This window comes from Coffea eugenioides, chromosome 10 (genome assembly GCF_003713205.1).
Source record: "Coffea eugenioides isolate CCC68of chromosome 10, Ceug_1.0, whole genome shotgun sequence".
Taxonomy (NCBI): domain Eukaryota; kingdom Viridiplantae; phylum Streptophyta; class Magnoliopsida; order Gentianales; family Rubiaceae; genus Coffea; species Coffea eugenioides.
The window spans coordinates 125742-148896 of NC_040044.1; the positions used below are offsets into that span (position 1 = coordinate 125742).

The window sequence follows — 23155 nt, forward strand, 5'->3', positions numbered from 1 at the left end:
AAATTTTACTCGGCGTCCAAGTGCAGCTATATGTAAGGGAAGGGTAAACCAAAAAAAAAACAATGACGAAGACTGCTCAATAGAAACAATAAATATGCACTACAAAACTCAATCATCTTCCGTGATCATACACCATTTTTTACTTTCTTCCGCCAAATACACCCAGTTACTTCACAAAATATAGGAAACATTAAAAAGTTACCAGGACCACCAAACTTGTTCTAACAGCCTTGTAAAAAATATATATATATATTTCACTATAGAACTATAAAAACACTTACTGTAAATCCTAATCACCTACCCATTCTTTACAATGACAAAATCAACTCCAGTCGGAATTTATCAACTCCAGATTTAAACAGAAGATTTATAGGTAAAGACCACCAGAATAGTGTTATGTTAATATTAAATTCGGACTCGGTGCAATTCCTTACGCTGCCATTACTCTTTTCGACAGCCTCATGATGCGTCAAAACAGGCTCTTCATCTTGCATGTTCCAACTCGTAGCTCATCAGATGCCATGCGGAAATTAGATTAGTTGATCAGCAATATCTAATCCTTGAGGACAATGAACTCAAAAGCAACTGAACCCCGTCACAATCCATATCTAAGCTCTGAAAAAAATTTATATCCACAAGCAAAAGCATATCCACCTTATAGTTTCAGACACCACAAGCAGCGTGTAGAGAACAGTAACCTCCTTGTAGCCAAAAACCACCGAGTTCTTGCTGCAAATTAAGTTAACCAAGTCCAGCACTCCATTTCATCAGGAGATAAATATGTCCTGTTTATAATCTCCAACTAAATAGGACCGTAACACAAGTTCTCCCACTTGAAAGGTTCGACCAAACCAATATCAGGGGCACCACGGAGGAACAGGCAGACACAAACACACACGGCAGCAATAGCAAGCATTGAGTGAATGTAGGGTCGGTGAAGCAAGCCTTGCGAACCTGGAATCCTCCTGTATCTCATCGCTACAGCTGCACACTTAGAACAGGGTTTTTGGCTCCGCTTTATATGAAATGAAGGCCCATGATCCTGATTCACCTCCAACCATAATTGCTCAATCTCATTCCCAACTGATACCGAGACTTGACCAGTTTCCTTATCAGCCAGCTTCTGTGCCACTAGCCTGTTATAAGAGTGATTGTTCCTCATTGCAGCATATGCGTAAGGGGACAGTCCATTTGCATCAAGAACGGACTTCCAGCAGTGCAGCCCAATCTACATCAGGGGAAATAATAAATACATTGAAGAATCAACTCAAATTTGAAATACCAGTGAACAAGGTAAAAATATGGAACTTTTATATGACAAAAATCGGACAGTATGCAATATATTATAATCAACATATTATATGATCAAATTAAGTGAGATCACCTCTAACATGGTTATTTGCAGGTGTAGAACCATAACCTTTATAAATCAAAAAGGATACTGACGCACCAGTTCAAATGCATCCATCAAATAGACATTCAAATAATATCCCAATGAACAAAAACATGTTTTATTAATAAAACAGTAATCTGTTATTCTGAAACCAAGTGATGTTTACAGATTGTATTCATCCAAATTCCAAGAAAGTAATAAATCGCGCCATCAAGAGTTTACTATAAGTACCTCCTGTGGATCACTTGTCAGGGCATCAATCAAATCATCTGATCTGAATGCACAAGCAGCCAGATGCAAAGGTGTAACACCACCAGGTCCCACATGATTTGGTGTGAAGATGTAATGCTTGGAGGTATCACTAGAGTCATCTATGGAATAATTTAGGAGTAAATCAATCATGTTCTTGCACCTCCTCTTAACAGCTCTGTTTAAGAGGTGAATTTCGGATAGCATCTCCAAAGACACTCTCTTCAACCCTTCTTTACCCAAGTTAATTTCAAGTAAGATGTCCAGAAGACTTTTCACCAAAGAACAGAAGTCGTGCTCTACTGAAAAAATAAACAGAAATTTGAAACGACTGATCTTGTAATCTGGACCCTCAAGTAAGGAAGAGTTGCATTTCCTTTGAAATAGCCACCCAAGTTCATTCAAGAAGTGGAGAACCTCTTCCCTCGATCCAGGCCTTCCAGGACCATGCTGATAATAGGCTGACATACTATCCTCCATTTTTGCACCCTCGCTAAAGTCATACTCAAGGAGCCTCAGTTCTTGACAGATGGGCTTATCGGCTATAATAACTGGAAAACTGGTGATTCTGAAGCCATTCTCAATCTGTTTATAGAAACAATAGATTTTCCTTTTATATGTATCAAATTCAAATTGTTCAAAATATGCCATTCAGTTTGAGATGCAAACTGCAAATATAAGGTACCTCAATGAAACAACGCCCAAGTACAGATGCTGTAGTAGAAACTTTGAAATTGCACAAGTTTATCTCATTGTATTCAGGTTCCTGACATGCTGGTCCTGAAACATCTTCAACTGTGTAGTCTCCTGTGTGCGAGCAATTAAGCCTGCAAGGTAACCAAAGAATTTTCTGAGGAAACAGCAACCTGAGGTACATGAAAGCACTGAATCCATTTCCCTGTAGGCTACATACTTTATGCCTGACACGTTCAAGTTGCGCCCCCTAAGCAAAAGAGAGGTCTCTTGGCCGTGTACAACTGCCAAAGGTGAGACAGACAGCAATTCTGGGGAACGCCATGCTCTCTTGGTCTTGTAGATCCGAAGCTTCCCTAGAGATCAATGGAGTATAGTGAACATCAAATATCAAAGTAAATACAAATCCCTAGAACTAAATACACCAAAAAATCTAACAGGAGAGAAGGCCAGCCTCGAGGTGCCTATGGTAAAAGTCAAGCCATTTCACTAACCCTGCTCTAGGGTGATTGCAAGTCCTTTCCTCTCCATGTTTGAAATAAGAGTTACCTCACCTCAAGCTTCATATCATGTTAACATTAAACTCCCCAATATGTTGATATTTCCAAAAGTTCATTTCTCATTTGAAATTGTTAATACCTATTAAAAGGCAGAAAGCAAATTGGAATAACCTCAATGAAGAAAAAATTGTGAGTAAAGATAAATAAAACTAAAAATGAAAGTGGTGATGAATGAATTAAACAACTTAACACAAATGGTCAATATAATTGAAAAAACTACTTGGAGGTCTATGGACCGACAACAAACCTGACCAGAGTTCAATGTCATTTAACATTGTGCTAAGAAACATATAATCCTAAAGCTTGCAATTAGTTGGTGATATCATCAAACTCAAGAAATACTAACCATCCACATGGGAAGCTAAATGTTTCCCAGTGTAGAGTAAAAACCTCCCGCTCCCCCAGAAGTCGGTGTTGAAATCTCTGATCAGAGACTTGACATAGTGAAGCAACTTATCCTCAAACTGCAACCCAAAAAAAGGGCATCATTCCAATAGTCAGCACAAAAAAAAGGGAAAGAAGAAGAAGAAGAAGAAGAAGATAAGAAGTAACATCTCTAGCATCTCTTCACTCACTTGCTCCCATGAAAATAATGACATTGATACATAAACTGTCAAAACCACACAACCAGGCCTAATATAGCTTTCCATTTCCGACGGGCTGTTGAGAAGCCAATTGTGAATCTGAAAAAAATACCATATATACAATCAGCTCTCAAAACTTAACCAGGGTACGATAACCAAGGAGCGACAATTAAACATCAGACCTGCGTTTTCAATGTTCCAGGCAAATGACTGGGATCCTTGTCAAAAAGTTTGAAGATAATCCGACCAGTACGATCCTGAGGATTTGATAAATGTCATTATCATTTCCACTGTGCATTCTAAGCTCATGAAACAGAAAATAGAAACTAAAAACCAAAGCCAGGGATTAACTCCAAAAAAAAAAAAAAACTTGTGTCATCAGTACCTGGGTGTCCGAATTCAAGCTAGATGGTGAATGATCGGAGCCAGAAGATGATGTGTAACCTGCTTGGAAAGGAAAACTTTGAATTGAACCGACATCATTTCCCACACTCGAACCAGCAAAGAGCTGGAGTGATGTATTGCAACCAGCATCTCGAATAGCTCTAGAATTTGCATCACCATCTCCATCACTCGATGTGTTCCCCTGCTTCAAGGTTCCTCTCTTCACCGGGAACAGCTTCTGCACAACAGTCGGTGAATATGAAGGTGATCTTTCTTCAGAGGGATTACTGCTGTCAGAAGAGAAGTATTTTCGACTAGCAGGCAGTTTTGGTGGGCAATTATCCTCAGGTGAAGAGCTGAAGAGCTGTAGCGGTAGATGTGGATGTATTTCTTCAACACAACAATCTGAATCATCAACAGGAGATTGTGTGCTTGAACAGCTTCTCTCTCCTCCGATGCAAGGGAATTCCATAGCAGGCCCACTGTTCAAATTGAGGCATGCAGCTTGATCAGAGCAAGCAGAGTTGGTTTTCTCAGAGTCACTCCCCTGGCTGCTTCTTTCAGGTTCACTCTCCATCTTATTAGGAGCACACACAGGGGGAGTTCCTGATAGAAGCCTAAGCAAGTCCATAGTTGATGGAGAACTATTTTCATCCAAGTGGCTCTGATTTTGAGAGGGTACTTGATTAGGTACACTCCTGCCCAAATTGCTGAAAATGGGCAACTTTGCTGCTAAATTTGCTGGTAAAGGCAATGCATTTATTTTTGACAGAATTTGCAGAAGCTGATCTTTGTCAGGTAATGTAGAACCCCTGTCCTCAGTGTTTCCTGGAACATCAACAAAGAGAAGAATAAGTGACTCTGCTAAAAGTTGAAATGTACCCTCCAAGCAGTCCTATTGCATCTCAAGGCAAGGCACCAATCATCAAACAGGTTATAGCATCAATGTATTTGGGAAGTAAAGATAAGAGTAATCATGACAGTCATCATTGAATCCTAGATTGGAGAGATGGCAACAAAGTTGAAAAATAAATAAGACATCCATCCAAAACGATAATTTTCTCCTTCACAAATGGAAGCAATAGTAATCAAGTCAAGAAAATAAATAAGGTATTTTATTTGAGACGAAGATTTTCCGCCATCAACGTGCTGGTTAGCGGTTAAAGGTGGTTAATGGGAACACCACATGGAAAAAATAGACCATAAAAGATGCCCCCCCCCCAACAACACCACACACAGAGTCAAAAGTCAAAGAGTTTAAACCTTGTGCACGAGCCAGAACAGCAAGCAGATTAACAATGTCCAAGTCACTATTGATGCCTTTCTCACTGCTCCCAGGGAGTAATACTCGTGAAGCAGCATCCTCTGGCTGAGTTTTCCTCCTCCTACGGTTATGCCCAGCGAGTCTACGCCTACAGCTTCGCTTACCCTCGTCAAATTCTGGAAGCGGGTGGAACCTGAGGCATAAAAAAAAGTATTGATTTGATGGTCAGCTCCAGAAATTAGTGATGATCAGTGACAAGCCGAAGTTGGGAGAAAAAAGAAGAAACAGAAGGGGGGGGGGGGGAAGAGAGAGAGAGAGGGAATGAGAAAGAAGAGGTTGGTGTAAAATGGGAGTTTTTTTTTTTTACAAACCTGCTGCACTGCTGGCAAAACCTTTGCATCTGCTTAGAGACCAAGGCCTTAGTAGCTTTGCTGTGAAGCTCACACACCTTATGGCGTCGGTGATAGTCTTTGGCATGAGATAGATCTTCCTCGCAATTATCAACTTGGCACATAGGGTAGGTAGCACTTCCAGGAGATCCAGATCGGACTCTTTTGTTGGGCCTTGACACAGGTTCGTCAGTTGAATTAAAGCTGGTGCTGGTGCCAGCGGCGTCACCAGCTTTACCGCCACTTCCACTATCACTTCCAAGCTTTAGCCGAAGATGATCAGAGCCTTCACCCGCATGAAATGACTTGGAGGTGTTGTTCAAACCACTCGTGGTGGGGGCAGTATTAAGTTCCTGCTCCTCCTGCATTACTCTCGCATGATGACGATGCTGCATCACGGGAGGAGGCGGCGGTACATGACATTCATGCGGTTTGGCAATAAACCTCATGCTATCCCATTCCCATTGCTTTGAAGTCCAGGCGTCGGAGGGTTTTTGCTGGTGCTGTTGCTGTTGCGTGAAGGGAAGGCTGCGCTTTCTGGGCGCGGGATGCTGACTGCAGAAGCGGGCGCTGCCACCTCCACCAGCACCGACGGCAAATGATGCCTGGCGGATGAAAATTGGAGACGCTACTTGGGTGCCAATCTCTTCCATATTACCCCCCAAAAAAATTCCTCTACTACAAAATACAACCTCCACACAGAACTCCTTGGATTCCCAAAAAATCAAAATCAAAATCAGGGGTGGAAGACAGATTTGCACCATACACATAGATTTAGATAAAAGGAAAAAAGAAAAAAAGCTGCAGGGAAATAAAATACAGGGAGTAAATTTAGTTACTGAAGAATCCCCAGATTAGCAGGCATCAAAAGACTAATAATTATTCAAGGATGCTGCTAATCTATTCAGAATATGCATAGAAGAAACTGGATTTATCACCAACAAAAAAGTAATCATTTTGACAGATAAAAGGTAGCACTACTTAGGGGGTGTCAGGTGTAGTGTTTATGGACAATTTAAGGTTTAGAAGGGTACAATTATGCAGAGAGACTACGCAATCAAAATCAAACTGACCATCAAAAACATTTTTCATTTAAAACAAAAAAAAAAACAAAATGAAAATAGGAGATAGTAGTAAAGAATCAAGACACGCACCTGTTTCAAGGGTTACTAGAAGATGAAGAAGAAGTCATCTATATCCCAGCCGTCAACTCTCGAATTCAAAAGCAATTCTTGGGAGAACAAAAAATTTCTGAGTAGGTGCGTTTGAATGATGGTGTTTATGGTCAGATCTTGGCAGAAGTCAAAACTCAAACACACACACACACACACTGGGGGAATTGAATTGATTCAAGAGAGAGGAATAATAGCAGTAGATCTGAATGGATTCTGGCACTAATCCTAGTTTTATTAGTATTATTGTTACAACCTACCTAGTAAATATCGGAAGAGGAGGAGGAGGAGGAAGAAGACGGAGAAAGAAAATAATCTTACTCCGACCGACCGACCGACCGACCAGTTGTTGTTACCCAACAAATAAAGAAAGAAAGAAGAAGAAGAAGAAGAAAGAAAAATATAGAAAAAATTACTAGTAGTAGTACTATAACAGAGAGATATCCTCCGCAGATGTCAATTAAAAATAAAAATTAAAAAAAAAAAAAGAGAGAGTGGGTGTTAAATTTTTTTTTTTTTTAAAGGAAAGAAATAGTACTGTTAGAATGCTAGTAGCAGTAGCAGAAAGTAAGATGGCAGTGAAAGTACGAAATTCTGCTCTCCTCACCAGCCGCATTCCTTAATGTTCAATTACCACTTACCGTCTCTTTCTTCCTCCCCTTCCTTCCCTTCCCTTCCCCACCCTTTCGCTGTTTCTTTTGTTCTTTCCTCCCACAAACCTCTGCTTTTTCCCTCTTCTCTTCTTCTTTTTTCTTTTTTTCCCTTCTCTTTCTCTCCCCACCCCCACCCCGGGGTTGGTATTTTTTAGTTTATTGCTCCTATTAGAATCTATTTTTTTTTTTTTGAAAAAAAAAAGAGAGTGAAGGTGCAGCAAAACCCAAACAATTTATTGCTGCTGAGCTGCTGTTACCGGAGATACTCTTTCACATTTGGCCACATCCAAATCCGTATGTGTAAATTCAACACATCAACAACACCACGCCTACAACTATGTACATCTTTATCCCGACCCCAATCCCTCGCCACCTCATCCTTTCCAACATTACTATCTTCTTTTCTCTCTTCTCTTTTATATATATATATGTATATATATATATTAAAAAAAGAAAAAATTAACTGTAAAATCAGTTGTTTGGATTGCATTTTCCGTCATTTTTCATGGAAAAATTACTGTAGTGATTTGATGTATGTGAAGAAAAAAGGTAATGGAGAAATGTGTTCACGAAAAATGACGAAATTTTTCTATGGAAAACAGCAATCCAAACTGTTACCCAAGAATGCAACAACTACTATTCACCTCTTGTATCTTGTTTATTTTCCTTAATCCCTTCAGAGTGAAAAAGCGATAAAAGGCAATTGAAATTGGGTGGGAGTATCCAGCTGTTGTTGTTGCTGTTGCTCAACGTGTTTCAAATGTTTTGGTTTGACGCAACGCTACCGTCTGTACTGTACGGATTCTTCCCCTCTTTTCTTTTATTTTTGTTTTAAGTGTGCAGCGTACTACTACTACAGGCTACAGCATATGTCGTAGTAATTAATTTGCAGGAAGCACCCAAACGAGGAGCAGCAGTCATAGAAGAAATAGAAGAAGTGGGCACATTTTGAGTTTTCACAGCCGTAAATGCAAATTTTTTTTTTGTTTTTTTTTTTTGTCAAATTTTTTTATTTGCCCGAGTCTTCCTGACTAATTCCCCCGACTCTACTACTACAAGTACAATATTAAATATTAATATTAATATCTCCATCAAACGAACGAATCGATAGAGGTATTATTTATGGTATAGTAATACTAGTACTGGTACTACTTACTGTACTAGTACTACTTACCGGTGCTTCCTTCCTTCCTTCCTTGTTGTATTGAATTTATGTCACGTCAAAGTCACAACTCACATGGGGATAATTTTGATTCCCACTGCTACAGTCTGCCAGCACCAAATCAACCCCACCAATTTAAATTTTTTTTTTAAAAAAAAACCTCCCGGTTCTACTAACAGTAAGAGAGGAAGGAGACAGAGACAGAGACAGAGACGGGCAGAGAGAGGAGTACGACGACCAACCCAAACTTGAAACTTTCGTCCCCCACTTCCGTACCCATTTCCACATCACCTCGCAACCGCCTTCTCTCTCTCTCTCTTCTCACGAATTACAATTGCTTTCGTTTCCTTTTCCTCCGTACACCTCCAAATTCTCAAAATCTTTACTCACATTTTTCCTCTCTCTGTTTGTTCTAATAATTTGTGGGAAAAATCGTGCCTCACACTTTCGGATTGGGTTAAAAAAAAACCTTGTCACCCACAAAATTACCCCTCACGTTTTCGAATTGGGTTAAAAAAAAATCTTGTCAACCACCAAATTATTCCAAGGGAAAATCGCCAATTTAGTCCTCAGACTATTTTACTAAAGTCGATTTGATCCCTAAAAGTTTTATCGCACCAATTAAGTCCCTTAACTAAAATTCTTGTGCCAATTGAGGACTTATACGGCGTCGCCACCCAAAACTTATGTATCTGTACAGAAAACAACGGCCAGGCAGGGGCCTTTTTGGAAGTTCGCATCCTAATTTCTACGTCTTTTTGGAAGTTTGCATCCTAATTTCTACGGGAAGCAAGACGAGCCCATTTTGCATCCGAATTGAGGGAAACCTGTGAAATTAGGAGTTTTCCAAGACAGAAACCCATTTTGCATGCAAATAGCGGAAGAAATTGGGGGTTTGAAGCCGATTCAAAATTCCAGCAAGTTTACATCTAAAATGTCTTCAAGTTCATCTTTTGAAGTGCATAACAAATGGAGAAAGCTAACAATCTGACAAGTGACAACCCCCAAAGTAAAGATTGGTTGCAGGGGCATTTGCTCATCGTTAGCTCTTTCTTGCCCGACTTAGAACTACCGTTGACATGGCTCCGTCACATTAGGATGACACTAGCTTGTCGGAATGCCCATTCCATTAACTATATCATTTGCACCAGCAAGCAAGCTCTTATAATGCAAAGGGAAGAGAAAACATCAAAGTTAGCCAAGCCCCAATTGTCATCTTAGAGGTATAGATCATCTCCATCCTAATAATTAATAAAAGTTTCGCATCTTAAATTGGCATCACCTCATCGTGCCAACTTAGTAGCATCCTGGAACCTGGACTTGGCTTTACTATTGTGAAACCTTGAAAGGTGATTACTAGTTTCAAGAGAGCTATCTGCAGATATTGAAATACTACACCATTTTCTCAGCTCCAAACATAATGTATCCCAGCCACCAAGTAATTAACAAATGAACTTTCACCTCATTTAACTATAGTTCCTCTGAAACTCTGGTAGAGATGCAAAACCATGAGCCTGCCAGCTAGGATTCAGGACCGATCGTTCATGATGATTAGCATCAGGCTCCCTATTCTGATGTCGTGAGCAGGAATAACCCAAAACACCAATGAATTGTACAATGTATACCAACAGGGTGGCTGACTGAAAAACAGCATATCAGAAAACCTAATTCAATTACGATTAATCAGATATATACAACTACCACAAACCAAAATCTCACGCATGTAAGAACAGCAAAAAGCAGTAAACTAAGAAGCCTGATAATTACAGCAGTGAAACTATTTCCTCTCATTCGCCCTACTCAAATGGGAAGCAAGAGCATCTCTAATCCTCTTCCCACTCTCATCTACCTCTCCATCAAACACTGGAAACTCTTGATCCCTCGAGCACTCTGCATCTTCATCCTGCACTGCCTCACTGCACTTTATGAGAAAATTGTGCAGCAAACAACACGTAACAATTACAAATGGAAATGCCTCAACACACTGCTCACTCCATTTCTTCGCCACAAGTTTCCACCTTTTTCTCACTCTGCCAAATGCCATCCTCACCAACTCTATCCCACTGCTATGAACTGAATTAAAAGCCATTTCGGACGAATTCAACCCAGCATTTTCATCCGATTTCTTATAAGGCGTTAAAAGCCAAGACAAAAGTGGAAAACAGGAGTCCCCCAAAATATATTGTGGGATTGAATTTCCATCACTAAGCTCAAAACATGGCCCATTTAAGTACTCTTTCGTCTCCTCAATGCCCGACAAAAGCTTCGACTGTCGAAGAACCTTTTCGGGCTTCAGAGTGCTAGGCCACCCAGCTGAAATATCCAAGAATCTCCCTTCAGAGTCCACGAGAGCTTGCACTACCAAAGACCTATTTTCACCCAATAAATCACCATCCAATTTGAATTTCTCCAACCCCAGAAAGCCACAGCAATTTGGCAGAGAAATCCACCCAAAACCCACGATAATGCGGTTGATATCCGACTTAAATTCAAACAAATGGCCCAGATTTTCATTGATGGCTTTGCAGACCGTGTAAAAGGCGCGGCAGGCAGCGGGTGAATCAATGTTGAAGCGGCGGGAGACTGCAGAGAGGGAAGCGGAGTGAGCTAGCCGAAAAAGGGTGGCTGCAAGGGCGAAGTTAGGGGGGAGAGGAGAGAGAAGGAGTGAGCAGGCGGGGGAGGAGAGTAAATGAAGGCTTGGACAGATTCATAGGTTCCCCCGGATGCAAAATGGGCTCTGTCTTGTTTCCCGTAGAAATTAGGATGCGAACTTCTAAAAAGGCCCATGCCTGGCCGTTGTTTTCTGTACAGATACATGAGTTTTGGGTGGCGACGCCGTATAAGTCCTCAATTGGCACAAGAATTTTAGTTAAGGGACTTAATTAGTGCGATAAAACTTTTAGGGATCAAATCGGTTTAGTAAAATAGTTTGAGGACTAAATTGGCTATTTTCCCTTATTCCAATCCTATACTTTTAGCTATTCAAATGAGTCGGCGGCGAATAGATAAGAAATGAATTAAGTAACACGAAAGAAAGAAGTTTAGGTGGAAGGTTTCGAATTCAAAATCTCCCACTTACAATAAAAAAAAAAAAAAGTGAGTCAATAAAAATCAACTGTTCTTAGGCGAACTGACCACTAAGTGAACCAGTAAGGTCGTGCCTCTTTGATTTAGATGTGAGATCCTTTGCCTCTAACCCTTGTTGGCCATGTCGGGCAATTGACATAAAAAAATTTTTTTTTTTGCGGCAAAAGCCTAATTTCTTTCTTCCGTTGCAAAAATAAGTGATTATTTGGATAGCAGATTATTCTAGATAATTTTTTTAAAAAAAATATTATAGCACTTTTTTTATGTGATATATGTGAGATAATAAAGTGATTGAAAAATGTGATGATGATACAAACAAATCAGTGTTTAAATAAGACGTAGATAATGTGCAAACCAAATACACTCTTAAATAAGGTTTTTTTGCCTAATTTCTCTCTTAATATATGTTTTCTCTTCGTCAAGTTCTGAACCAGTGTGGGCTAGATTTGGGTGTTTTATTTTATTTCAAGAGATGTCACGGGCTATATCGTGTTAAAATAAATACACTTTTACTCAACAAATTATTAATGTCTCACCAGATGTGAGTGTGTCATATAAGCATGGTTAATTTTTGAGGATCACAATCAACGTTTTAAAAATTGACTAACTGCAAGGGATCAATTATTTAAACCATAACGAGATAAATAAACCAAAGGCCTTATTTGGATTGTGATTTTTCTAAATTATAAAGAGATAAAAAGGGACCAACTTATAGGTTTCTAATCCATAAATGGACCATAAAGAGACCAAATTATAGGTTTCTTATTAACCATAATAGGGTTTTTCGTATTAGGGGTACAACATGCAAATCAAGTCACATTTTGGTGTTAAACATAGTAGTGTTTGTATATGAAATTTTTTTCAAATATTATTTTACTTGCATCAGAAGTACATTCTTTAATTACTTTTTTAATTCCCAATAACTTTTTTTTAAATTTTATATACATCACTTCACTTCATAAAAAAAAAAAAGAAGTGTTACAACGGAATTCGAAAATTACCTAGCCTATAGTCCAAATATCCTGTTCAAACAATATTTTTCACAAACACAACATGCATTAGAGGCACATTACTCACAAACATGATTTGGTTTTAACATTTTCCATCTAAATTTTAAAACACTTGAAAGCACAAGAGGTGAATTTATAGGTTTCTAAATCATAGAGAGATTTGTTAAACGTTCGCTAAAACACGCCTGGGGGAGGGGGGCTTTTTTTTTTAATGTTTAACCCATTAAAGGGGATTGTACATTGACAGTTGTCTCGCTGCACTACTCGTTGCGGTAAGTAAAAGTTTGAAGAGCACAAGTGCAGGCGTGAGATAAATGCCGCTTGCCTGCGGGTGATAGTCAGACAATTCTCTCCATGGAATGGACTAGTGGTGCTATCGAGCCGAGTCGAGCTCGAGTAGCACCATACTCGAGCTCGAACTCGATCAAAATTTGTGCTACTCAAGCTCGAGCTCGAGCTCGATCGAATAAAAAAATTTGGACTCGAGCTCGACTCGATGAAATAAAACTAAACTCGAGCTCGACTCGTTTGAGCTCGAGTAAATATCAAGCCCGAGCTACTCGAGCTCGAGCTTGAGTTTTGAAATAAATATATAATTTTTTAAAAAATATATAATATATAATATAATATAAATAAAATATGAAAGTTCGATTAAACTCGGTGAGCACTCGAGTACTTATTTCTTGAGCTCGAGCTCGACTCATTAAACTTAACGAGTAGCTCGAGCTTGAACTCAAGCTCTTTTTTACCGAGTTCGATTCAAGCTTTTGATCAAGCTGCTCGCGCCCCTAGAATGAATAACAGGGGCGAGCGCTAGATGGAGCACTACGTACATCAACGCCCAAAGTTAGATTTGATTAAATTAGACTTAGTAATAGTATGTATATATATAAAGAAGTAGGTAATGCAAAGAGTTTGGGCTCAAAAAGTTAGCCAGGTGTGTCATGTTAACGAGTGGATGCATCTGCCATCTTCCAATCTCTCTCTGTTACCCACTTCTGTCTCAATTCTTGAGCCTTTAGCATCCTATCAAGAAGACTGACCCCCGTCCATCTATACTCATCATCACTCGCCATTCCACTTTACCACTGTCCATTTCATCAACAGCTTTTTTGAAGGAACTTCATCAAGAGTTTTACCCGCCTATTCATTTGCCCTCTACGTATCTTCCAATTCACTCTAATCAAGTGCAACTTCAATGCACCGTGATCCCTTGACCAAGTAAGTACTTGAAGGCCAACTTGTTGGTTGTTTGCTGTCTAGTCCTTTTTGAGCACAAGAAAAGTAGAGATCACGGAGGCTTCTAATTGCTTTTCTATTTTTACATTTTGAATAGACAAGCTTCAGAAAAAGCAGGTGCCACACCCTCATTTCTACCAGGTTAAACTGCTGTATATCGTTAATATCTTAGATGGAAAACCAATGGAACTTGTTTCCTGTTGTTCATACATATCAAATATAACATAACAAAATAATGTGTAAGACATAAGCAAGAATATGCCATCACAAGATCCAAACTAAAGAAATTGAAAGAAAAATTAAAGAGTAAAACAAAAGAATCGCCTATTGGTCTCTAAAATATCCAACACAAAGTCGGAGATTATTTATAAAAAAAAAAGCTTCAGAAACTATGGCTCCGCGGCCTAAAATTTGAAAGACTGGAGAAGAAGCCAATGTTTCCCAGCAAGAACAGAGCAATAACAACCACGCATGTCAAAATTATCCACATCCACTGCTGCATTTTTCTTTTACCTCTGTTCCTAAGTGGCGGAGGGATAGATTTTGTCTTGCTTTGCTTCACCACAACTGATGGATTTTGAGATCTTTTGGTAACTGTAGGAAAACAGTACTTAACCTCAGATTCCTTCATTGTTCCAGGTACGATTTCAGATTTTGGAGTGCATTCCCCAATATTGTTGCCATCGGGAACTTCGGCTCCACCGGCCTTCTTTCTCTCCTTCTTCCTCAACCTCTTCTCCCTTTCCTAGACAAATCAAATGGACGTCATTGATGGAAAGCCAGGTGAAGAAGAGCACACTTACTCAGGCACATGAATTGGAATTCAAAATTTCTTACCTTCTCTCTCAGTTCGGCTTCTTTCTGTGCTCGTAATTCAGCTCTCATTTGCGCTTTCTCTGCTATCCTCTTTTTTCTCTCCAATGCCTCCAGAGCCTTAGCTTTCTCCTCTAGTCGCCGCTGCTCCCTCAACTTGGCTTCTGCCTCTGCCTTCGTTAACTCCTCAGCCTTCCTTGCCAACTCCTGCTCCTCCATCGTTGGTATACGCTCCTTCTCTGTGATCTCGACATCACTTATCGTCCTGCCCGAAATCGTCGCAAGCCCATTCCTCAAAAATGGTTTCACAGCTTCTCTACTTTCTGCTTTCTCACTATTCACTCTTACTTCTTGGATCTTAGACCTATCACCCGGGCAAACATCCTCTACATATTTCAATTGGTTTTCTTGTTTCAGATCTTGGGTTTGCAACACAACACTAGTGTTGCTTGGGTTTAAAACCAACCTATCGATCCTTTCTACCCTGTAACTCATCATTTCAGGAGGTTCCTCATCTGGGCCAAGTGAGCGACCATCCAATGTTCCTAATCTCCTCAGTGTGCTCCTCATGTTGCACTTAACATATTCTTTACGGAAAGCATCATCCTTGTTCCACAAATCCATTACTGTCTCCACCTAAATAAAAAGAAAATAGAAACTAATGCCAATCTTGTTAAGACCCAAAATAAGGAAGGAAACACAGACAAGCATAAAAGAAACCTGATTAACACAGAGGTGATGGAGTGCTTCTCTATCTTTTCTTGCTGCATAATCACTAGCTGCAGCTGCATTGTCCTTGTATGTTCGAAATTGTTTATTCTGCAGTATCAGGCAAGCTAGATTTAGTCTACAACACATTTGTTTTGCTTCAAGGTTCTATTCTATGTTTCCTTGCATGATTTAAATTTATAAATCTATAGAAAATTTCTTCACATTAGCCTACATTTCCATGATTTCCTGAAGAAACTAAAGCACAAGAATCAGAACACAGCATAGAAATTGATCATACTAAATTACTAGTAATTATACAGCAATAATGCTGTAGATAAAAAATAATACACGCCACAACAACTACTGTTCAAGTTATCAAATACCATAGAACACATAACAAGAAAACAAACTGGCACAAAAGCTCCCCGAGGAACAGAAGACAAATTTAGTTACAGTAAACAAAATGTTCAAGGGCTGTGTTAATGACCAATTATATTCTCAAGTAAATGAATTATTTTGAAGCCTACAACATTTAACAAGCACGAACATATTCCCACAAGCAACAAAACAAAAATGATTCCAACAACTACAGAACATTAAATAAGGCAGGGAAAAGTATAATTCACGCAGAAGGAAATCAGTACCATGGACTCAGATCTCTCGCAACAGATATTACTTTGATGCCAATATTTACCAACTATTTTAACCTACCTAAAATAGGTACAGTCATTCGGATTCTCATAGTCATCACAAAATCTAATCATTCTACATCCCATATCATGAAAAATAGTCATCCAGCCATTCTCTCTCTCCTAGTTGAGTACCTCTTGGAAATGTAATACTCCGTAACCTTATTAATGGAGAAAAGAAAGGGAAGCAGGAGCATCTGGAAGCATAACATTCTAACTGGAGAATATTGCTTAATCTTTATTAAGCCCATCTTCTCAAATCAATATAAGAAAAAAATTCACTAATTTCTGTGTCAAATTACCAATGAAATTTATCAAAGACCTATATGCTGGCAGCAAATCATAATGCTGCATAAATTTATGTAAAGAAAAAATTTCAAATAGCAAACTGCCAGCAGTTTTTTTTTTTTTGTGTCCAGATAAATATATTAAAAGGTCTTGTTGTACATAAAAGGAAAGTGTTCAGCCTTCAAAAAACATAGTCATGTAAGAACAAACCTTCACAAACAATTCTTTCTTCAAACTTTGCAAATGATGATACGCTGCCTGGCGAATGTCATTTGCATCTTCAACCTGAGAGATCAATTCCTTGAGCTTTAGACTCTCATCTTCATACTTCTTCTGTGCTGCTCGGGCAACTGTTTCAGCTTTCAGGACACCATCCTTGAGATTATCCAGTTCCTTCTTTAATATCTGAAACACTTGAATTAGTTTAGTGGTTGGTACTTAACACATAATCAACAAAGGAATGCCCCAGCTTTTCAAATACGGCTGTTCTCCTAAGTCCATATATTAAGCAAAGACAAAGGATACAAAAAGCAAATACAAAAGCTTATACTAAAAAACAATTTCTTGTCTCTAGACCATGAGACCTGGCACAACAATTAGCACTAGATACACATGGAAACGAGGAAAGAGGGTATGAGATAAGACGTGGTGATATCATATGCAGACCTTCAAACGCTCTTCAAATTCGTCTCTCTTTTTCAAAGCCTGCTGAACCTCATCCTGGCTTCCAATGTTTGAGGATAATTGTTCCCGAAGCTGCTTCAATTGCTTGATTTCGCGAATAAACTGCTTTTCCTCCTTTAACGGTAGAGTTTCATGTTGAATCATGTGTTCCATGCTGTAGATCTGCAGGATCAAATGTATAGCTTAAAGTAACTCTACACACCAGGAAAACAATTGATCAATTTTGAATGATGCTTTCTGTTATGTTTATCTGCTTGCTACTAGTGCATAGGCGCATGCCCCTGTGTGAGAGAGAGAGAATGAAACAAGCAAATGCATACCCGGGCATCAATATCCTCCACAGAAATTGCATTCTTGACTTTATTAATCACAGATTGGATAGAATCTATCTCTGCGCGCTTAGACTTCACAGACCTTTTTGAAGCCCTTGCCTTGGACAATGCATCCTCATATTCAGCAGCATGACCGTGGCAGTTTGCCTGTTCATAGGAGTGTTGATTAAGCTGTATAAGAAGGATAACTATTCAGGAGAATATGTCAAAAGTAAAAGAATTTTGGGATTGGGTCTTACTTTGTGCTTTTGGATTTCAAGTCGAAATGCATCCCTATGCTTCGTCTTCTCTTCAACCTGTAGTTGAGCAAGTTGGATCTGTTCTCTGATCTTCAGATCGTCAATTCTTGGCATCCTAATTAGATAACAAAATGACCTAGTCAAGGGTCCAAAACCAACATTCTGTCCAGCCAAAGCATCAGGATTGGAATTCTCCGACAAAGAAGTAGATATCTCATTTTCATGAGATTTCTCCATGTTCTTCCTTTCTTGGCATATTAGCTTATTATCAATTTTTACATCTAAAAGAGATAACTTATCTTCCTGGGCTTCAACATCCTTAAATTCAGGACCTAAGTTTGGGGCACTCTCGCTAATAACAACAGAACTATCAGAAACCTCGGCATTGGATGCAACACTGTTACTGTAGGCCATATCTGCACCATCCGTGCCAGAAGAATTCTCAACTTCATCCTTTACTTCTTCAACAGATGAAACAGAGCGCATATCGCCACATTCATCATCCAGAATGCCAACTTCAGGTTTCAAGTGCATGTTCTCAACCTGAAATGACTGCATTTTTTCCTTGGAATTGTCAGTTCCAAGCTGAAATTCAGCTCCAGAGATTGTGGTATTGGGGAGGATGCTCACAACACCAACAAGGTCATCATTGTTTACACCTTTGGATTGTATGATCTCTGATATTGAGTCACTAATAGGAAGGGAAATGGCACTTGCAACTTCAGTTTCTGATTTAATAACCTTATCCTCACCAACAACATGTTCACTTGAAGAACAAGCTACTTTTTCAATTTCATGCTGTCTAGAGATGTCTGGAACTTCGGCAATGCTTTGAGCCCCAGCATTATCAATGTCTTCAGTCTCTGGTTTGCATACCCCATCATCACGAGAAGTAACATTTTCTGTAGAAGGAAATATCTCATGCTGAACTTCCTGTTCTTTAGCAGCGTCTTGCACATTTTCAATACTTTCAACTGGATTGCCCACAGTATCAGTTTTCACACAACTGGTTGCAGGAACTAAAGTATCAGCATCAGTAGCAAATTGGAGCAGTTCAAGGGATTTCTTGCCGTCAACTGCACGGTTATTAGATTCTTTGCTATGTATTTCACTGTCATCTGTGGATTCATAAGATTCTTTGTTATCGGGAACAGAACAATTGGAAGAAGAAACAGGCAAATGGTCTTTACTTTCATTGGAAACAGGACCACTTGCAGTTAACGATAGTAAATCAACATCATTAGGAGAGCTTACAGCTTCAAGCTCCTGATCAAAACTAGGCTCACCATTTTTACCAGGTCCAACGATGGATTCTGGATTTTGGTTATCTTCTGAAAGAAGTTCCATCTTTGTTTCCTCTCCTTCATCCCTTTGTCCACTCTTATGAAATTCAGAGGTTTCAGAATTCTCTTTGGATTTCACCAGCACTCCACTTTGCACCCTTTCCTCTATGACATTAGTGGAATCTATGCCAATTTGGTCTTCCAAGTTCGCCTCCTGCAACTCAGTCTGATGGGGTACAAATTGACTAGCATCACTTTGTCCATTTTCAGGGTCCTGGGCACCACTAACCCTGTCAGATGACTCTGAATGGAATTGGTTAGTGGGGATGGGCTTGCTGACTTCAAATTCTGGTGATTTAGGTGGGGAAGACTCGAAACTACCATGCTGGAACTCATGGATCTCCTCTTGCAATGGACTGATTAGATCAAAATCATTTCCCTCAGATTTCTGACAACCATCGGTGGGCTTGGCAACGTGCAATGAAGGATATTGAGCTTGGCGACTCTCAACTAAATCTACATCTGCCTGCAGGTGGAAGACTGCAACATCAGATTCCTGATTCTCTCTTGGAGCAGGAGAGGGCAGCTTGGAGTCAATTTGACAGTCAGCAAGCTGGCATGGCTCAGCATCTGCCTTAGCACCTCCAGCACCACCACCATTTTGCAGAACGACTTCACTGGCAGCTGTGCTGGAGCCACCAACCAGGAAGGCATCCCCAACAACAGAGGCAACCACAGAACCCTCTTGGTGCAGAACACTAACACCATTGATGGAAGAGGCAACCTGGTTGGCATCAGTTTCTGCAGCAAGTTTCGCAATTTGGAGGTCTATGAGGTTGGAATGGCAAGACTGCACGTGGGCAGTTCCATTTAGATGGTGATCCATATCAAGAGGAAGGGGTGAATCATCATTGCGGGTGACAAAGGTGTTGGAGTTGTCGCCAGCATCATACTTGGGAATGGCATCATCATCATGATCATCACCATCATGGTGGTGGTGGTGGATCCCATTGGCACCATTGCAATTGGGGAATGGAGCAGATTCGGGGTCGGCTAGGATGTGGAGAGAGGGGACTTTAGAAGGACTGCTAGTAGCAATAGTAGTAGCAGAAGTAGGAGAATTGTTGTGAGATAGGTCAGGGAGTTCCAAGGGAACTAGGTGGGTCTCTGCCGTCATTATTACTTGGCTTTCCAAAGTAAAGCCAAAACCCACGAGATCAAGGAAGAAATCAACCAATTAATCAAATTGAACCCTCCCTACAAAGTTTGGCAACAATGGAAAAAGCAATTAGAAGTCCATACATATACTCAGAACATCATTATGCATGATGAAAAGTTACATACAGATACATGGTGGCGGTGGTGGTGGAGAACAACAGGAAAACGGGCAGAGGCTTCAGAAAGGAAAGGCAGCGACCCTATTACACATGAAAGTCCCTCTAATCAACTAAACTTTCTTCGGTAAAGTTTTTTGGCATGAATTACATACATTTGTATCAAAATTCGATTTTATACAATCCCGTGCTCCTAATGTTGTAACATCTTCGCAAAGGAAAGGAGAGAGAGAAGGAATATGGAAAGCATAGAACGAAACAGTAACAACTAAAGTAGAACATCTTAGAAAAATGGAGATAGGTTTGGGAGACTTACAACAGGCGATCGGGATCTGGAGATCGGGGAGGTGGATGCCAGATCAGGAGAACCCCCCCCAAACGCCTGAGGGGCCTGAGTCGGTGGTGAAGCAGTAGCCAAAATTTGAGATTTTGGTTTTTAATTCACATTCATCTACCGCGCCCCATTTATATACCTGTATAATATTTTATACATATATACATATATATATATATATATATATATACACACACAAATCTATGTAGAGATATATTTGGATTGGAAAAAAAGGTTTTTTTTTTTTTTTTTTGAAGGAGAAAAAAGGTTAAGTTAGTCCGAGTGGTAGTTATGTAGAGATACATTTGGATTAGGAAAAAAGGTTAAGTGAGTCCTAGTAGTAGGACAGAAGTGGAAGAAGACGTGCATGAGTAGACAGAGACAGGTGGGTATCTTTAAGTGGGCCCAACTGGACAGAAGGTTCGGGGTGCACTGTACGTCCGAACCTTGACCTCTCAACCCACCAAATTTAAACCAAATTTAAACAAGGGAAAATCGTTGAAAAGGTCCCTTACATTTTGTAAAATAATTTTTTGCATTCCTCACTTTTATATGTGTGTTTGGATTGTAAGTTATTTGAGATATTTTTACTGTAGCACTTTTTGTGATGTGATGTATGTGAGATAAAAAGGTAATTGGGAAGATAAAAAGGTATATTGGAAATTGTAATGGTGATGTAAGCAAATATATTTGGACAAATAACTTACAATCCAAACACTACGGGACCAAATATATTTGTAAGTTAATCCTTACAAATTCACATTGGTCAAATTTGATCCCTACTTAAATTTTCGACTAGTTTTTCGTCGGAATTCATCACGTGCCTTGCACGTGATTATATTTTAAGGGTAAAATTATCAAATTAAATTTTATATAATTCAATTCATAATCTCTCATATTTCATAAAATAAATTTTTTCGTCCTTTACATTTCACAAAATGAATTTTTTCATCCTTAACATTTTTTAAAATGAATTTTTTCATCTTTTATTGATCATGTATGTGAATAATTTTTTTTAAATCCATGTATATATCTATTTGATTTCACCTGAACAATACAAATAGCATGTGAAATCAAATAGAGATATATTACATACTATTCGTACTGCTCAAGTGAAATCAAATAGATATATACATGGATTTAAAAAAATTGTTAGTTTTTCACTTATATTCATTTTCTTTTACTCGAAATTTGAAAATAAAGAAGACATTTAATCCTAAATATTATCAAGTGTTTATATCGAATTAAATTTGGACAGAAAAAATAAACAAAAGAAATAAATGACAAAAAGAAATAAATGAATGGTACTTTCAAATTTAAAACAATTACAAGGCAAGTAATTCAATTGTTAGTTTTAAAAGTGTCGAGTAGAAATTTCAGATTTAAACTGAAATTTGTTGACACAATTATAGAATTTGAGTTATGACCCATTAATTAGATGATCTTATTATACAACTCAATAAATAAATTATTACCAAAAGAGAAAGGTCACAAATATTGAATAAATTCAAATGGTGAAATCATATAAATATATACGTGGGTTTCAAAAAAAATTATTAGTTTTAAACCCCTATATATATTTATTAAATAGCATGTGTATAACTACGATTAGTATGTTTAGATAAAATCTAATAAAGATAAATTACATGATATTCGTATTGTTCAGATAAAATCAAATAAACATATACGTGAGTTTATAGAAAAAAAAACTATTCATACACATGATCAATGAGGGATGAAAAAATTTATTTTGTAAAATGTTAGAAATGAAAAAATTCATTTTGTGAAATGTGAGGGAGTATGAATCAGATTATGTAAAAATTTGATTTGACAATTTTGCCTTTAAAAAATGATCACATGCAAGTCACGTGGTGGATTTTGGCGAAAAACTAATCGGAAACCTAGGTAGGAACAAATTTTGTCAATGTAAATTTGTAAGGGATGTAAAATTTCACTTTTAACAGTGATGGATGAAGAAAGCCATCTTGTAAAATATGAGAGACGTTTTAAACGATTTTTTCTTTTAAAAACTATGGTGGTGGCCAACAGTTTAAATGGTTGTTGTTTAGTACTAATTTTTATGGGAAAATCGTTCAAAACGTCCCTCACATTTTACAATATGACTTTTTTCGTCTCTCACTTTTAAAAGTGTAATTTTACGTCCCTTACAAATTCACATTGACCACATTTAGTCCCTACCTAGATTTCCGACTAGTTTTTTGTCGGAATCCATCACGTGACTTGCATGTGATCATTTTTTAATGGCAAAATTGTCAAATCAAATTTTTACATAATCTAATTCATAATCCCTTACATTTCACAAAATGAATTTTTTCGTCCCAAACATTTTACAAAATGAATTGTTTCGTTCCTCACATTTTAAAAAATGAGTTTTTTCATCCCTTACATTTTAAAAAATGAATTTTTTCATCTCTCATTGATCATGTTTATGAATAGTTTTTTTTCTATAAACCCACGTATATATTTATTTGGTTTTACCTTAACAGTACAAATATCATGTAATTTATCTCTATTGGATTTCATCTAAACATGCTAATCGTAGTTATATACATGCTATTCAATAGATATATATAGGGGTTTAAAACTAA

General features: G+C 38.5%; 3 protein-coding genes across 4 annotated transcripts; all 3 read right to left on the minus strand.

The window, feature by feature from the left end:
• Positions 1–76: 76 nt before the first annotated feature.
• Positions 77–7126, minus strand: LOC113748833 (squamosa promoter-binding-like protein 14). Its single transcript, XM_027292406.1, has 11 exons — positions 6671–7126; positions 5499–6223; positions 5127–5320; positions 3865–4691; positions 3662–3736; positions 3471–3578; positions 3242–3359; positions 2556–2691; positions 2328–2469; positions 1625–2227; positions 77–1228 (listed from the first exon to the last, which is right to left on the minus strand). The coding sequence occupies exons 2-11, from the start codon at positions 6167–6169 to the stop codon at positions 803–805; spliced, it is 3300 nt and encodes a 1099-aa protein (XP_027148207.1). The 5' UTR covers positions 6170–6223; positions 6671–7126; the 3' UTR covers positions 77–802.
• Positions 7127–10280: 3154 nt separating this feature from the next.
• Positions 10281–13676, minus strand: LOC113749159 (protein ALP1-like). Its single transcript, XM_027292831.1, has 2 exons — positions 13553–13676; positions 10281–11086 (listed from the first exon to the last, which is right to left on the minus strand). The coding sequence occupies exons 1-2, from the start codon at positions 13674–13676 to the stop codon at positions 10281–10283; spliced, it is 930 nt and encodes a 309-aa protein (XP_027148632.1).
• A 345-nt stretch (positions 13677–14021) lies between these two features.
• On the minus strand, positions 14022–20629 carry LOC113749119. 2 transcript variants are annotated; one of them, XM_027292781.1, is made up of 9 exons: positions 20529–20629; positions 20223–20296; positions 17596–20135; positions 17345–17503; positions 17007–17186; positions 16551–16745; positions 15373–15471; positions 14677–15288; positions 14022–14584 (listed from the first exon to the last, which is right to left on the minus strand). In XM_027292781.1, exons 3-9 carry the CDS (start codon positions 20053–20055, stop codon positions 14222–14224), a joined length of 4068 nt encoding a protein of 1355 aa, XP_027148582.1. In that variant the 5' UTR covers positions 20056–20135; positions 20223–20296; positions 20529–20629; the 3' UTR covers positions 14022–14221. The 2 variants fall into 2 exon arrangements, with proteins under 2 accessions (XP_027148582.1, XP_027148581.1); XM_027292780.1 differs by lacking the exon at positions 20223–20296.
• Between the last annotated feature and the right edge of the window lie 2526 nt (positions 20630–23155).